The sequence below is a fragment of the Coturnix japonica genome, chromosome 4, assembly GCF_001577835.2.
Source record: "Coturnix japonica isolate 7356 chromosome 4, Coturnix japonica 2.1, whole genome shotgun sequence".
In the NCBI taxonomy this organism is placed as follows: Eukaryota; Metazoa; Chordata; class Aves; order Galliformes; family Phasianidae; genus Coturnix; species Coturnix japonica.
In genome coordinates, this window is record NC_029519.1 from 69,127,171 (window position 1) to 69,145,537 (window position 18,367).

Consider the following 18,367-nt stretch of genomic DNA (forward strand, 5'->3'; position numbering starts at 1 on the left):
CACTTCATGTATCACACTGATAAGTAAAGATTTCTCACAACAGTTACATTTAAGTAACTAACTGGTATTTAATTAACCCGCAGTAGCATTGTATTTTATATTAAGTGCATTGGAGGGGAATGGCTATTACATTTAGTTTCTAAATAACTTTCCTGTCAACTCATGCTGATAATCGGGTTATGTAGCATTACAGAATTAAGTACTGATGTTTTCTCGTGATTAGGACCAAGAATTTGAGAAAGACAGCCCAAAGACAGAGCTGGGGAGCAGGGGGTGCACTCATAATTGATACATTTGCAACTGATTTATGAAAGTATTTGAGATTTAAAGAAGAACATGTTTTTATGAGAATGAATGTTGTCACGTATTTAGTATATTAGACAAAATGGAAGACAGTTTATTGTGTAATAAACTAAACATTTCAGCTCTTTCCTTAAATTAACACTCAAACCTTATCTAAGAAAATTAATTTGAAATACCTCATAGACATCTAAAGCCCCAAATTAGGGGAAGACGTGTATGTGATCCTTTGGAATTTCTATTTAAAAAAGATGAACATATTTTCATTTTGCCTCCTATTAAGTGAATGATCTGTTACTTCCTAGGACAGTGACAACCTCTGGTGGGATGCCTTTGCAACTGAATTTTTTGAAGATGATGCAACCTTAACCCTTTCCTTTTGTTTGGAAGATGGACCAAAGCGATACAGTAAGAGACACATTTTTTTGTTATCGATTTAAGCCTTAGTTTCTATACATTTCTTCTACATCTGTAGAAGACAGATGTAAACCTGGTGGTGAAAAAGCCACTTGCTTGTATTCAGTGACCATCAAGTTCTGTTAGAGAACTGCATAAGTTGGGATTCTGTTTACTCTGTGAAATTCCTCTGAATTATGTTATGGGAAAATAAATTATTTCCTAGTGGAATACAGAAAACATACAATATAATCTTTGCATTTTTGTAAATTAATTTGCTTTGGCTGTGCTTGCATGCTTTGTTAATTTAGTTTCCACAAACGTTCAAGTGTTGAATCTTGTGGGTAAAAATGTTCACAGAAAAGGAACTTTGAAGCAGCAATTGTCAGCACTTTTGCTGGAAGGGCTTTTGGATTTAAACGGGGACCAGGAAAGTTACCCAAATATGTATCCATGGGGTGTTGATAATCATAGTTTCATCAGCTGCGTGGGTCTATATTGTTTACACACATTAAGGACCTGCTGTTAGTGTCTGACCAGGCAGAGCTAACCAGTGGAAGTCTAGAATACTCTCAATCAAGCACTAAATGCAAGCTTGAATAAAATGAAGCAGTGGATAAATCTGATGGCATTGGTATCCATAGCCGACACATTCTGAGCAGGAAAAAAGAGGTAAAATTCATCGAATAAATTGTTTGAAGTGAATAATTCACTCAGCTTTAGCACTAAGCAACAGAGAGATAAGTAAACACTGAGAAACGGCACTGCCAATTGTTTCACTCCATTCAGAATGACCCCTGCTTCACAGTGACAGCTTGTGCTCTGTGCTTAATGCGCTGAATCTTGCGAGGTTCTTATTTTCCTTGAGAGTGACTGATTGTCAGTGTATCACTCACACGCTTCTAATTCCTTTTATCAATTATCTCAGGTATTTATTTGACAAGTGAAGAAAAAATAACAGCCACTTTCAATGCACATTCTGGGGTTACTGCTGACAGAATTACAGTTTCTTGCCTTTCAGAGCAAGTGATAAGTCTGTAAAGGTCCTCAAATTACAGCCTATAGCAATGTTGGTAACAGCTGATCTGTCCTGATTAGGTTGAGTCAACTTGTCAGATATCAGATTTGCTAGTTGTGTTATCAGTCCAGAAGGCAAAGATACATCAACAAAAAAGCAATTAATGTCCAGTTAGATCTGAGGGAGTTCTGTTACTGGAAAACAGTGCTACTTATGAAAGAATTTGTCAAAGAGTAAAATATCCCAGTTGTCGCAAATGCTCGATAATGGTTGTGCTATCTGGAAGTGGGGCAGTTTGGTACAGGGCAGTACCATGATTCTTAGCACTGCTGCTGATAAATGCAGCTGAAGGATTGAATTACTGTGAACACATTTTTTAATGTGACTGGTACACGTTGTTGTTTTTTTTTTTTCCCTGGTTTTAATTTCTGACCTCTGCAAAAATGGTTGTTGCATTTGGTGTTGATATTCTCAATATCTGCAATTAAAGCTTTGCACATAGTGCTTTTTCCATTCATTCACACTTCCTTCGTTAGTAATAATTTATGTAGTTCTGAACCACAAGTATTATTGATTCCAACAGAAGCAGCATTCCAGTTAATTCACAGTATGAAGAATATGCTTGCGTGTTCTCATTTGGGACCTTCCTATGCCATAAGAGCAGGCTGTGGTGAAGGCTGCTGAGTGCCAGGCCGGCCAAGACGCTGCTCACACCTCCATGGCTGCCCAAAGAGGGTGCAGAGTGAATGCTGTATTTAAGGGTTTCATAGCACTAGGGAAATTTCATGTCCTGAAATGTGTGTGGGAGCTGAGACCAGAGCTGCACCTCTTTGGGCACAAATATGGTAGATGGTAGCTTCCGCTTGCAGCAGGCCTTTGATTAGCTCTGCAGCCTGGAAGTCTCCATTTACCCACCCAAACCATACACAGGCTGCACTGTGAGCATGGAGGGTCTCAGCTCCTCCCAAAATCCCTAACACCACCTATCAACTTGACTCCATAAAAAGAGTGAAATTGCTGGCTGTAAGCTGTGACTCATGTTATATTTGATGGGATGTACTGAGCAGTTGCTCCATGCATGTGGTTTTGAGTGGGATTAAACAGAAGTGCCTGGCCTGCCAGCCCTCCATCCTCAGTGAGACTCCTGCCTCCTCATGCCAGCACACCCTCCCTTTTGTATTTAGAGGGTATTAAAAGCATCGGAGCTGGCTGTGGGGGAAGAGAGAAGACAAATTGTTGGTTCTTACTCTTGAAGGCACAAACAGTAATGGAAGGAACCAAGATTAGACCCCAGGAAAGAGAAATAGGCATCCTTTGAGAAGTCATTTATAGAGTTGAAATTGATGAAAGATGCTGACCTCTTGCCTTTGCTCCAGGATTCAGCTCAAAATTGCCTTCCTTTGTCTTGCTTCAATCTGCGAGGTATTTGCTTACATCTCTGACATCAGTTGTGGCTGGCACCTCATTTTCTTTCCAAACGGGCAATGGTTTCCTGCTTTTGGGAACTTAAACAGTCTCTCCTAGAGTGAACAAATTCCAACAAAATAAGAAGTTTTTTGGGAAAGAGGAAATATATGAGGAAAGGATGAATAGTTTTTCATTGTCTGTAGCCACAGGTTTTCTTGTTTTGATTTAGTTTTGGTTTTGGTTGTTTTTTTTTGTTTGTTTGTTTTTTAATAGGTCATGGCAATTCTCAGTTCTTTTATCCTTGCTGTAAGGTAATGTTCAGATACTGCCTGAGGCAGACAGAGATGAGGAGAAGCATGAGGTACACTCGCTCTGCCTCAGCTTCTATCTTCAGAGCTCCTAAGAGTGTTGTGGGAGACTGAGAAGCTGCACAGTCCTTTCTGCTTTTCTCCAGTCTCCTCTGCTGTCCCCCTTGCCCCTCAAGGGTCTTCTTTTACCTGTTTGCCTTAAATGTTTCTTTTACACGTGCTCTATGGGTTTCCCATCACAGCTGCTCTGGGCCAAAGTTAAACCTTTCTGCACTCTGCTCATACCTGGACTGCTTGATCCTACAGCCATGTTGAAAGCGTGCAAATCATGCCTGTAAATTAATGTTACAAGATTTTAAAACAACACTACTTTTCCTAGCCTCCATTTAGTGTTGAATATCTGCTTTTATCCAGAAAACTATGACTTATAAACACTATTTTTTATTTTTTTTTTAATCAGGAAAATAAGCTACTTTTTAAATTTCATGGCCCCAGACCGAGGCCTTATGAAAGTCATGAAATATTTTTAGGCTTGCCTTTCAATTACCATGTTTTACAGCACCATTCTCTATACTGAGAAAAGCATTTGTCTTCCCTTTTCTAGTCTCCCTTTGGTCTCTGCAAGGTTTCTCCTTGACTATGAGCCGTAGAGTTCTTCAATTTGTAGGGAAAAATAGATATGGGTCAGAGTAGGGATTTTAAGTCACTGGGTTATGTTTACTTTACTTTGCACCAGAGAGCACTGTGTACTGATAACTCAAGATAGCTTTAAATATTCCTCCCTATCTGTATGGCACAGCATGTAAAGAGTCTTCCTTATGCCCTGGGAAGAGTAGAGGTCTGTTAGTTCAGTGATCCACCAGTGCTAATTAATTTGATTGCCGGGTTTGGTAGACCTAGACCAGTTATCTTCACAGAACATAATCCTGCCTTGTATAAGTGCTCAATTGAAAGCCCAGCTCAAGTTTTCATGCAAGACTTCTGTGTCAGACCGGAAATCATTGCTGTGCCCATCTTTGTAATTCCGTTTGTCTTCAGAATTTTGTTTCTGTAGATGCAACAACTTTGCCTTCTCTGATTTCTCCTCCACTATACAACATTCCAGAAAGAAATACCACTTTTCTTTCAAACAGATGCTGAAAATGTCTGTTTTGCTCCTGCTTCCATGAGCTGTTCTATGAATTCCACTGATCTGTTATTAAATTCTATCTTGAAATTGAGTTTTAATGGGAAACTCTTTCAAAAACAAAGATATGTTTTACTGTGAAAAAGGTGTAACTGATTTGTGTTTCCTCCAGTCTTGCTTTTTGGCTACAGAGAAGAAAAAAAAAATAGCACACTCTGATGCCAAAAAACAGGGAAAGATTCCAGAAACCAAAGAGATGCTGTTTTAAACTGAACTGAACTGGATTCAACAGAAACTTAAGTAGTAAACCTGTGAAATTCATTTCAGGGAGAGTAAAAAGAAATTTGCATTGATTTATTATGCTCTGGTTTATTGGGTCAAGACTTAAATAGAATTTAAACAAACAAAAAAACAGGAAAAGGGAAAAAAATATATGCTGAGTTTAGTGGATTTTTTTTTTTTTTTCCTGGTTGTGGATAAAACATATTCGTTTCCCGTTAAGAGCCTCCTATCCCTGTACCAGAGTAAATACTAGACTCTGATCCATTGTTGCCCAGGTTCTTTGTTTCTTAGAGACAAAATATTTCCAGAACAGATAAGAGAAACAAGTTTGATTGACAGCTCTTAGCAGAGTCTCATCAGCTGCTGTGCTGACAGCCTGGTGATGCGCACTGTGCTGATGTGGTCGGGACTGACAGCTGATTGACAGCCCAAGACTGTAGAGACAGAAAAGATGAAGCATGCTCAGTAAGAATAATGTGCAGTGTTGATGCAGCACTGCAGAGAATAGGAGCAAGGAAGTTAACTCTTTCACAGCAAAGTGACACTGTAGCGCATAATGCACATAGCTACCACTGTACAGAAAATTAGAGCTTGTCTGCATTTCTGCTCTATTCACTACAGGCTGACTGTTTGTGGAGAAGCTGTTCACTGTGAAGAAGCAAAAGCACAAGTTGTCATGTAAAAAAAATTTAATGTATGGTAGCTGTGATGGAGTCTCACAAAGGATTTACTTAAGCTTATAGGTATGGAATACACTGAGCATTTCAGGCAGTTTTTGTGGACTTCCATCACCAAATTTTGTATTATATTGCATAATGTTATACAGCAGAAATTTCAGAAGGAATAAGTTGAATTCTTTTCCTCTGTGTACTCCTAGAAAAACAGTGTTTTCAGTTGTAATGTTATTCAGGATTGGTAGATGAGAATTGAATATGCGTTTTGTGCTATAATTGCTACTGCAGTTTGGATTTGGAATGTACAATAACATGCTTTTCATTTTGTGCCCTCAGTGCTCACTTTCCCTACTTGATGCAAGTGCCCTTGATTTTTCTTTATTTCTTGACTACTCATAACAGGAAAGTTAGAAGCAGAGTTTTGTAGCACAGTGAACTTAGGGCCGAATGGTGACATCTTGACTATTAGGTGCTCATCTGGGTTTCCCTCTGTGTCTTAGGAATATATCTCACAGATGCATCTCAGTCTTCACTACAGATTACTTTGTGAATACTCAGCAAGTGAGATGCAACAAATCCAGTCTACCTTTGTCACCGCCTATAACGCGTGATGTCCAGGCAGCTTGAAGACCTTTGTTGGATAAGTTCTGCTGATGTAACTGCAGAAAGCTATGTCTAGTGGGCTTCTCCTACATGCAGAGAATAGTTTGGGAATAGTGAAAGTTCACCACACATTACACACTTGCTTAGCTGATGTCAAATAGGTTGTTTGGAGAAGCTATCATGCCACATTATCACGCTGGGTTTCTATAAGTCTGTCGTCTGGCTTTTCTCACATAGCTCTTACAGAGAAAATTAAAGTTGCCAAGAGAAACAGGTTGTAGTATTTCAGGTACATGCTCCTTCTTTTACTTACCTTTTCTTTCTTTTTTCTTTCTTTTTTTTTTTTTTTTTTCTTTTTTTTTTTTTTTTTTTTTCCCAGAGAAATCCCAGTCATTAAACATGATTTGAGCATTCAGGTACAACACAGTAAATTGACCCAGCTTAGTAAGCGAGACAGATTATTCTGTGTGGCTGCCTTGGCTTGATGTGTGTATCCCAGCCTTCTCTTTTTTTAGTTGTGCCTTCAATTTGCTTGCAGTACTTTGGAGATTCATTTCAGTATACAGATGAAAAAAATTGTTAAAATTGAGTCTAGCATATCCACAAGTGGTGGTGGATCACAAGTAATACACTCAACTCCCCAGTTAATGATTTCTAATTGATAACTGCTTCTTAAAACTGATTTTTAAGCATTTCTCAAGCCAATCTTCATGTGCTCTGCTTATTACTTATTTTTGTTTATGATAGAATATAATGCTCTAATAAGTCAAATACAGCACAGGTGTTGAAGTACATTAGCCCTGTGTACTTATCACCCAAGCTTTGGTTGATAAAAGAATAAAATAAAATTTGTTTTACAAGATCTGTTTAACATAAAACCACATTGACTGGCATTAATTACGCCCCTTTCACTTCAATCATTGTTAGTGCAATCCTGTACAATTTTTAATTTGTTTTGTCTGGATTGATATCAAGGTAGTGAGTGCATCACACTGTGCTGTTACCTGGCTGTCTAGTGCTCCTTCTTCAATATCAGCACGACAGTAGTATTTTATTTTATTTTTTAATTTCCTCAGTAATTCTGTTCTTTTTAAAAATAGCATCAGATAAAAGCATGCAAAAGAACCTCTTAAAACTGCTAATCATAAAATATTTTCTCCAATGAGATGCTGTTTAAGATTCTACTTAGTTGCTGATGGACTAGGAGGCACTTGTCATCTCAAGATCAATGTTCTTTCCAAAAGTAGTACAAAAAAGCTCTTCTTTTTATTTGCCATTAAGACAATTCCTGTTTCCAAATGAAGTACTTTTTTAATATAAGAAAACTATTTTTTTTATCATCCATACAGTCACAGTTTTTTCATTGCCATCTTCAGCATCCCATTGTAATATTTTACAGTTTACAGTGTATAGGATTTTTTTTTGTTTGTTTTTTCTTTCTATCTAAATCCTAATTATTAGGCTCTTTTTCCTCCTAATTATTGTGTCCAGTTTTTCTACTACTTCTTTAGCCAAATTTGCCTCTCACAGTATAGTTACAGCTTTTGGGTATCTTCTCAAGTATGCTTAGCAGACTCTTAACCTCATGCTTACTTTTTCTCCATAATCTGTCTCAGATAGTTGAGCTTTGGAAAATACTGTATTTTGAAACTCCAATTGCATCTCTCCAACTGGGAATGCCTTTTCTTTGTCTTTCTTGAATGTGTGTTTTGAATGGCATTCACATAGACAGATGTTGTCCAACTGGAGAGTGTCTAGAGAAAACTAAGAGTCTTGAAAAGAAAATTCATTAGGCAAAGTGAAAGAACTAGAGTTATTCAGTCTGCAAAAGAGAAGATACGGGGAAAAGAGTGAGGGGAAAATGAGGCATAGAAGCAGCACCTGTAAAAGAAAGGCGAGCAGCCTTTTTCCATATCCATGATGAGCAGGAAAAGATATACTGGCTTTATTTTACATGAAGAGGTGCATGGAGATGTTAGTTTCTACTGATAAGGAGCAGGAGGAGATGCCCTGGGGCTGTGGAGCCTGCAGCCGTCCAAGGGCTGAGCTGGGCTCTGCATCACTATATGGGCACTGGTCCCCAGGCAGGAACCGGCCCCCAGCCTGCTCTTCAGCTCCATCCCAGCCCTCATAACAAGCTCTGAAATTATTTTCTCATCTTAGGTGTTAAACTTTCTGTCATTAACAACACCCTGCTATTCCTCATTTGTAGCAATATGAATAATGTTTTTCTAATACTGCTAGCTATGCAAGACTTCCCACATGAATCTTCCACTGATATCTTTTGTAACAGGCATTTTTCTTTTTCCATATATTGCTGACAGGCACTGAAGGAATAATTCCTTCCATTTGCTGATTTGCAACAAGCAGGTCTGAAACAGACCTTCACCTCTACCCACAGCAGCCTCATTAGTTAGCACAATGTTCCTGTGCTCTGAGTTATCAATTTCTTCAAAGTCCAAAAGCACTTATTTGCAGTGAAGATACAGCTGTGTGCACAGGCACATGTGTGTACAGACACAACTGCATGTCAGTACTCTGGGGAAACTGGAATACTTTCCCCTTTCATGGGGAAAGGTTTGTCATGAAAACTCTCCTGTCAACCACTGATGACAACTCTGGCTTCATATACCTTACAGTGGGTGTCCCAAATCTCTTCTGCTTGTTGCTGTGCATGTTGTACAAACCAGTTGTGCAGACCTGGTGGAAAGGAGGTGCTGAACTCCTGAGGTGAATGTTGCACAATTGTATATAACCTCCAACTGCAATGACATATGAAAATTCCAGTCAATCAGATTGATTATGTTGCTGTATAAACAAACAGATTAAGTTATAAGCCCTCTTTGGGAGAAATCATAACATAATCTGACACGATACATTATAGGAATCTAGGGTCCTTTCAGAGAGCAGAAAGAGTAAAGGCAAAATTGTCATGAGAGAATCACAGTGATTAATGAGTTTTTTTCCTACCCAATACAAATAAACCCTTTGTTGTGCTTAGCTTTTGTTCACCTGCTTCATCCAAATTATGTAGCATTTGGGTCATTCTTTCTGCTGGAGACAATGCTAATAAAAGGCTGGAAATCCATGCAAATTGTTGAAAATAGGTATCTTTTACATCAAAATACTGAATAAGTTTTTTCTGCTACAAAGTCATGATAAATTACTTCTTTATTTGCACAGTGATAGAAGCAGTTGTGAAGAACTGGTCAATACTTTCTGGGTTTTGCTGCATGACTGGCAGGCAGCTCAGTGTACACCTTCAAGTGGCATTGGTGCATTAAATATAGGTTAAGTTTTTCTAAAAATTGCAAAAACATGTGTCTTTAAAATGTTTTTGTATGAAATTGATAAGGTTCATTAGTTGTTACTTTAGCTTTTAAAAATAGTTGGTGAGTTTTTAGTTGGTTAGCTAATAGGAATTTACAAGAGAACATTCTCATATACCTCCAGAGTTCCTGTGTGAAACAAAACTGCCTAAATATTTACCCTCATCTAGTATTTTTCTCCTTTGTTTTTTGTTTTATCTGATGGCATTTCATATTTTCATCTTTTTGGACCAAGGAGAGCATTTAACTAAGCACAGTAGCTTTAGCTGTAACTGCTATTCACTGTGATACACTGGATTGTACCCATTGCCTGAGTGTGTTAGAAGTGATTCTTCAGTGCAGAGCATTGAATAACTAAACAGAGGTTCGTGAGGCCTCTGAATTTTGAATCCTCATGTGCAGATGAATCAAAGTATCAGTCCTACTGGCTCTGGGAGCTTTATGCATGTTATTGTGACTTTAATGTTTAGAAACTTCTACATTGTGCTTATCCACATACCACTGTGGGTAGTGCTGTTTCATGGCTGCAGGGCATTAGTGGAGCAAGGCTTTTAGGCGCAGATGATCTTTCTTTAAGCTCAAGTAATTAAAAATTCACCACAAAGTATGAATGCTTCTCGTAAATTGAATCCTGTGGAAATGTACGCGCACAAACCAAACACAGTCAAATATCCAAACATGCATCCTAATGCAGCGTTGGGTTTATCATTACAGACGTTCATGTGTTTGTGTTTACCACACAAATGAAACTGTTAATAAATCTTTTACGTTGTATTTCATTGATGCAGTAGTGCTGTTCCACTTGAGGTACCTTATTTTTGGAAGCAGGTATTTACTGTAGTGCTATATTTTTTAATGGTTTAGGAGAACACAATATGCAACATCACCAAAAATTATGGGATCTTTATAGAAATACATTTAAACTGGGTCAGCTGCAGCACGGCGATTAGTAGAAATAGAGCCAAAAGCTGACTCTGGACACTGAGATACTGTTCCCAATTCCAAATTGGAAGTTTTCTTGAATTAATGTAGTCATGAATTTTTGTTCAAGTCTGCTGTGTATGAGAAGTCTGAGATATTATACAGTGGCTATCGTTCTTTATCATATTGAATTCTGCATTCCAAATTATATTACCTTTAAAATGTTGCTGACATTTTGCTATTCCACTATACTGCTCCATACGAGTTTTATACCATAGTATTTAAGTCCATTCTGGTGCATATAGCAGTGTAAGCAGTGCCTTCCATTTCTTGTTTCTCCTCCCCTTGCTTTCTCAGAAAAGTGGATTCTGTTGAAAGATTTGTTAGAATTTTTTAAGACAAATTCAGCCATGAGAGAGACTATTGAAAGTTTGCATCACTTGCATCACTAAGAATATCTATTGGGTTTGAGTAGAATGTTTGAGATGTGTGATATTCCGTAGTTTTTGTGGAGTTCAAACTACTCTTCTACTGACCTACTAAGAATGTCCCATCTCCCGAAGGACAGTTTGGTATCCAGCTCTTGCACAGGAAAAGGCGCTAATCCAGGCCTAGCATTCTGGAGCTACTCTTTTTGAACAATCTTGGCTCCACGTCACTGAAAGAGAAGGTGTTATTGTGATATATTTTGTATGGTAAACCCAGAAAAGAAGTAAAGGCGAACTCTTATGCACCAGAGCTACTGAGGAGATAACTCTACAGTACATAGAGAGAAGCACGAGTAGGTGGCTCTACAGCACCAGCTCCAGAATCAACATCATTGTGAAATTCCCAGGGTGCATGGAAGTAGGTGTTGACCATTTTGTTGTATCTGTTAAAAATCCATTACTGCTTCCATCTCCATTTGGCTATGGAAAAAAAAAAAAAAAAAAGAAAAGGCTTTTACATATAATTTCATCTAGACCAGAAATACTAGAATACTGTGTAATTCGATTTTATTTTTTTCTTTAATGTCTGGACCTGAATTAATAGGGCGTTACTTTTCATCCTGATATCAATCTTGTTCCTTTCATTCAGATCCAAATTCCTTTGTAGTGCATGATTTAATTCACTAAAATGAGGTAAAATGAAACCCTGGTCGAAGGAGCATTAAATAGCATGTATTTCATGGCACATGTGATTACACAGCCTGCTGAGTAATTGGTTCTGTTTCCTCCCTCTTTGAGTTGGTCACAGACTTGTAAACTTTTTTCACCCTTAGAAGTTGTTGCTGCCTATGGTAAGCAACCTTCCTTCTTCTCATACAACAACCTTTCTTTCCTCTTGTAAGGAAAATCAGTTCATCCATTATTAACTGAGATTAGAGAGATTAAAAATACTTCTCTAAAATGTCCTTAGATTTTTTTTTTAACAATCCTGAACTCAAACTAACTTGGTATGCCCTACCTGAGGATCAGAGCTGCCTTCTGTGGGAAATTAGCTTCAATTTGACAGCTATTTTTGTTTCAAGATCGCATGCACACCAGTTTTTCTGCTGAGGCCTGGCTCTCAGGGACAGCTGCACATGCATGGCTGGCTGTGCATCAAATGCTGTAATCCAAAGGGATGCTCCAGGTCATGATTATTTAATTAAAAAAAAAAAAAAAAGGAAGGAAAGGAAAAAGGGGAAATCTCAGTCCAAAGAGATGCTGTACCAAAACGTGGCCTTGCACCAAGCAAATATTTATCAACTTGGAAAACAGAGGAGTGTCTGTCCTTTCCAGACCACTTCTGTTCAGTATTCTGCTTTTCTTCATCATGCATATACAGCTAAATTAGTTGAATGGGTTGGATTTAGACTGAAAATGAAACTAGAAGATATCTTATACTGAAAGAAGGGTTTGAGTCAGCTCGTTAAAATGTGCTCAGCCCCTGATGGGAACTTGTGTACAACCTGAGAGCTGCATTATTCTGGGGGGAAGGTATTTGAGCAAGCAGAAGGGGAAATTCTGGACCAGGCATTCCAACACGGTGATTCAGCACCTCCCACCACCCCAGCAAGGCAGAGGCCATGCTGTCAGCATGCAGAGGAGCAGCTTGTTGATTCAAGACTGCAATCTGTGTGCTAGTAGCTGGAGGCTGTATCTGCATTAGTAAGTAGCACCACGCAGTAGGTAAAGATCTGTAGAGCAAAACAGCTGGTGTTGACAACATGATGTCCACGCTGAACATGTTTTGCAGAGGTTCCCTTTGGACTAGATCCAGTCCAGCTGAGTGAACTAAATGCCTGTTAATGGCTGGCGTGCATTAGGTGCACTTGTGGAGACCATCTGATTCCTCCCTTGTGCAAGCATTCAGTTTGTAAGCTCAGGGATTGCTCTGCAGTGCAGAGCAATGCATGAAAAATGGGGTGATTTGGATAGTGCCTTCAGAAAAGCCCTTCTCAACTGAGCCAAAATATGAGGTCACATAAGGTCTATTTGAATTTGGTCACATAAGGACTATTCTTTTTGTGGTAATAAGTTCATTAGGCCTCCTGATGGATGCTGTGGGTAATAAAGGTATGTTTGGGTATGTAGTTTTTGTTTGTTTGTTTTTAACTTTTGCTATAACTTATAGTCAATAACCCATCTCTCCTGTGCTTCTAAAAAAAGTGTGTTAGTTATGGGTTATAGTTAGTCTGTTCTATATTTCCATCTCTGTTCTTCTCGCTGAAGTAATGCTCTTCTCTGTTCTGCAGGTAATTCCTCTTCTCCAAACACCCGTTTAATTTTCTTCTTTTAGAGCTGTGAAGGTAGATCAGGCTGCCTCCAGCCCTCTTTGTGAAGTCACTTGTTGTAGACTTGGTCAGATCTGCAGCCTTGCTCTTCGGCTATATCTGCTTCTCTGGTGCTCCCTGGTGCACATGAGGACCCAGGCTCTGCAGGCAATGGGTTTTCTGCTTCAAAGCTACTTCTCCATGCTGTTGGTCACAACTGACAGTCCTGGGGTACCATGGGGAAATCCCATCGCTTGGGGAATGGGATCGTGCCTTGAAGTCCCAAATGCCACCTTTTGAAGTTTCTTTCCCCCATCAATTTTGTGCAAAAATAACAAAGATACAAATTGTATCTAGAATGTGATGTTGTGATTCTACAGTGTAGAACTCAGGTATAACAGATAAAATTTAACTACTTTTGGCAATAACTTTTTCAAAATAATGTAACCAAAATGCGAGAAAAAATACTGTGGACTGCTGTGACTTCGAGTTAATATACCTGGATATGCCTCTCGAGTGTAAAAATGTACACATATATCTAAATTTTAGTACATTTGTATACTACTAAATTCATTTCTGCAAATATGTGTGATCATGTAGTTGTAGTCTGCATTACTGCAAAACAGATGCACAAGGAAGCAGGATTGAGATTGTACTGTCAGTTTCCATTTGCAGCATCCCCTGGCATCTGAGCACACTGCAGTGCAACATTAACTCTCAGTGAAGTTTTTGCTGCAACTACAGGAATTAGGATCAATGCCTGCCATTCTTTGGCAAGTCACTGCTATCCTGAACTGAGGAGTGCTGACCTGGTCATCTTGCTTTGTATATTTGTCAGCCCTGCTCCAGTGCGGCGCAACAAAAAGTATGTAGAATGAAACCAGTGTCCAAGGGGACCACATTTGCTAGTGCAGCATTGGTTCTGAGTGGAAGTGCTCAGTGAAAGCTGTGTCACAAGCACATAGAACAGAGCATGCTCTGGATCTTGCCATCTGTAGTGCACCTTGCTTCTGTCACTACAGAACTGCCACTGACCCAGCCTTTAGACACTGATCTAGAAAGGAAGACAATGTCAGTACTTGGTTTTGCTTGTATATACAGTGGAGCATGAGGTAGTCATTCAATTCTATTTAAGCTGTAACACTACTTACAGACGTTAGAGTCTACTGAAAGTGCTAGTTAGTACACAGAGACAATAAAATATTATTTGTTGATATTATTAATATGTAACATGCTTAAGCCATAATTAAGCAAGGCTGTAATGAGGTAATATTGACATGTGAAAATTTTATGGCTTTCATGTTTTTCTAATTAAGTGTTCCACTCCCATCAATTCCTTTTTAAAATCAGGGTTATTGCAATTACAAAGCACTTATAACTTGTCCTTATGAAACTGATACATTGATGCAACAGAACGTGGCACATTTCTTTAGACCTGTTGATAGGATATAAACTATATTTCATTTCCTTGCTTTGAATTTGGAGTAAAAGTCAGCAGGATTGAAAGGAACAACCATGAGTCCTTTGCCACAAAAATCTGAAATGGTTTAAATCTTAGGAAATAATTAGAGTTGGAATCAGACCACTGTGTTATGATAGCATACATAGCATATTCAGCTTTTCATGTACACGTCATCTGATTTTCATTCTCACAGTTGCCAGCTCTTCAGCTCTTCTTGTCTTTCCTTTTTCTTTATACAATCATAGTTATATCCTGATTTTTATCAGTATTTTACTTTATATTTTACTTTCTGAAATGCACTGTGTGGTACTTCAAGTCAGTTTAGTTACAAATGAAGCAATGAGAAAATAACATCCCAGTAAACTAATTATAAAAATTTCAAGTCAAGAGTGCTTGGGCAAAACGGCTTTTGATTTATACTCATGTCTCAACCTGCGCAGTGATGATACAAAGGGGGAAGGATGAGGTTTTTCAGAGATAGAGAGTGCCGACTGTCATTTCTACCTGCATTCATGTAGTCTTCTCAAGACCATATACATGGAGTTGCCATTGTCTACAGCCATTTGAGAAAATGAATGATCTTTAGTGATCTTTTAAAAGAATGACCCTTATAACAGTCCTGTGCTGCGTATTCAGAGTCTCGCCATTGATGAAACTCATTCATGAAGTGTTAACTTTTTCTTTCCGTAACATAATTATTAATGTTCCAGCGTAACTCGTACAACAGATGTGCCAAAATGGCACCCGTATATAGCCTTCCAATTCAAAAGGCAGTTTAGGAAATATAGTATTCTATTGATTACGTATGAGTAAATGTACTGTTTCAGGCATCACTGCAGAACATACTTTATGCAAAAATATTGAATGCACGGTTCTTTTAAAACAATGATAGGCCACAACATCAGTAATTATAGGAGTCTTTGTGCAGGTTCACAGCAGTACAATGGTTCTTTTTCATTTGATAATTACCTTGTTAAGCCAGTGTCCAGCCAGCTCTGTATCTTTTAAGAAAAATAATCTGCTCATTAATTCATGGCAGAGTCACAGCTCTCTCCTTTAAAATACTGGCTTGTAAATTTAACACGATTTTGTATTTTCTGGACTGAAGTAAGCAGCCCTCTGGACAAACTGTTGCTCTCTTTCCATATTCTTATCACTATTACTGTATTTAACTTACACCATGCTTAGTTGCCTGTTCGGATGAATTCTACCCAGTGCTACATAAATGGCAAGAACTGCCTGCTTCAGTACAAACTGAGAGCGTTGGACATTTTCTTCCCTCCTAACTTTATTAAAATTATAAGGTGGAACAACAGATACCAACTTTTTCCAGGCTTGGCAGAGATGTGCTTCATGTTGCAGAGATGGCAAATAACACAATAATCTTTTAACAAAACATGCAAAAATTTCCTCGGATGATGTGAGACAACATATAGAACTTTCCTTGAATGATAGGAGAATGGCTATGCATCCTCAAAGAAAAGTTTCTTCCTTTCTTTGGTATTTAAAACGTGGCTCGGACTTGTTTTGTGGCACTGCTGAAAAGCTGTTGACAGACTTAGATCAGTGGAAACCTTTTCTAAAAGTTGCATTTTCTTTTTTCTCTTCCTCCAGATGAAATCTAACTTCCCGTTTGAGATCTTAGATGCCGGGTGCTTACTGAGGACAGCAACAGTCAGTTTTATCCTGTTTCTGAACAAGCTTAAATGTAGACATCTACAAAGATGGCAATAATGAATCTCGGCTAATATCCTGTTTATTCTTACAGTGCTTTTGTATAGATTCCTTTGCTGTCACTGAAGATGCTTTTATGATTTCTGTAATGTATTTCTCTTTCAAAACAGCGGAGAAGCTTTCATCTGTCTGCCATCATTACTATTTACAATTGCAGTGGCACTAAAGATGATCTTTCTCAAGTTTCCAATCCACAGTATTTTCTCAGGCGCTTCTGAACTGCCAGAAGTTATGTCAGGGATAATACATTTAATATAGACTATTAAATCTGATGCCTTGAATTCCTCAAGACATGTCAGGAGTGACTCGAGCTCTTATTTGTTTTCCCACAGACCACATGAGAACATCCTTTTATTTGAAATGAACCCAATATTATCCATTGCCAAGAGTGCAATGAAAATTAGGATGGCTGAAAGGTCATAAGAAGCTTTGCTAAAGGTATTGCTCACCAGAGTCCTTCACCCAGTGCTCTAGATGTGCTGCTGAGGAGGAAAGTCCAATTTTCTACTTAAAACACAATTTAAAAGAAGGATGGGGGGGGGGGGGGGGGGGGGGGGGGAGGGGGAGTAGTGGTTTTGCAAAGTCCTTCTTTGCTGTTGCTTATTGTGACATCTTAAGTAGTCTGTTCTTTTTTGTCCTTGTATGGTGGTTGAGTGCCCATCTTGCTCACATGCTTTCACATCCTCACCTTGTGCATAGTGTGAAAAAATGAAAGTGGGAGAGGGCAGGAGAGGTTTGGCCTGCTGCATCGCCCTGGGCCACCCCAAAGATGTGTCACACACCTGACACACCAGAGTGCCTCTCTGCAGCCTCTGGGGCTGCCTAACTCCCACATGTAGTGGAAGCTGAGCTGTATGGAAGAACCCTGCAGTTTTTCATATTCGGGAACCTCTTTGTGAACCCTTCTTCCCCTCCCCACCCACTTTCACACTTAAAGCCACAAGGATCCTTGAAATGCTTTGGAAGCACCACTTAACAGAGTCATCCCACCCAGCAGAGCCATCTGTTAAAAGGTGTCTGGATGTGTCTAGTTTTGTAGGGGAATTTTTTGTTTATTTGTTTGTTTTTCTAATTTTTGTCAAAGAAAGAAACCTCCTGCATGATTTAGTTAAGACCTTCCTTCTGTATCCAAGCAGCAGTGCTTTCCTATGCAGAACTGTACTGAAGTTCACCTGCATTTCCTTTGAAATTTGGAGATACTGCTGCTGTTGAAGTTCAAAGGGACACAGGCATTCATCACTGTTACATTTCTGTAGGTAGGAAATCTTCATTTGGATTTAGAAGGATGCCACATTTTAGAGTCCCAGAAAATGTCTCAATTTACAAATGTGACACAGAATTCAGTTGGGAGCAGTTTTATCATATGAGTTGGAAGAGATTGTTAAAGGCCACGTAGTCCAACTCCCTTGCAATGAACAGGGACACCTACAGCTGGATCCGGTGCTCAGAGCCCTGTCCAGCTTGATCTTTTATATCTCCAGAGATGGGGCAGCTACCACCTCTCTGTGCAACCTGTGCCAGTGCTTCCCTACCCTTATCATAAAAATACTTCTTGATTATATTCAATCTAAATGTCCCCTATTTTATGTTTGCAGTGTTTGTACACCTGACCTCCTCCAGTCTCTATTACCAGCCACTTGTGGCCCTCTTCTCATAGTCAGTGGGGCATGGGAACCAAAGAGGCACTCACTGGTACAGAGAGGGTGAGGGGTGCTGGTGGGTAGGCACTATAGAAAGAGCTCAGAGAAGAACAAATCTCAAATAATTATTTTCTGTGTTCATATCTAGGATGTACTTGAGGCTGAATGTTTGGCTTTTAACAGATATGCAAAGAACCTCAGCAAGACCTTGGTCCTTTGCAGACCATTGTGTTTTAAGTAAACATCAAGATGGATTTTTTTCTTCATGTCATTTCTGAGGGCTCTGAGGTATTAACTCTGGTGAAAGGTGATACAGTGAGCTGGATAAGTAGTATTCTAAAAGCTCTGAAATAATGAGTCCAAGATGAATTGTCTCACTCTAGTATGCAGCCAGTATGTAGATGCTAAGAAGAAAAAGCAAATCCTCCGA

At 38.9% G+C, this 18,367-nt stretch overlaps 1 protein-coding gene across 9 annotated transcripts in view; it reads left to right on the forward strand.

Moving 5' to 3' along the window:
* The window catches only part of LDB2 (LIM domain binding 2), a 207,258-nt gene that overhangs the window by 71,924 nt on the left and 116,967 nt on the right, over positions 1–18,367 (forward strand). For all 9 annotated transcript variants that reach the window (XM_015862864.1, XM_015862866.2, XM_015862865.1 and 6 more), the window contains exon 2: positions 606–708. In XM_015862864.1, the coding sequence (XP_015718350.1) occupies positions 606–708 (103 nt within the window). The remainder of the gene's footprint in view (positions 1–605; positions 709–18,367) is intronic.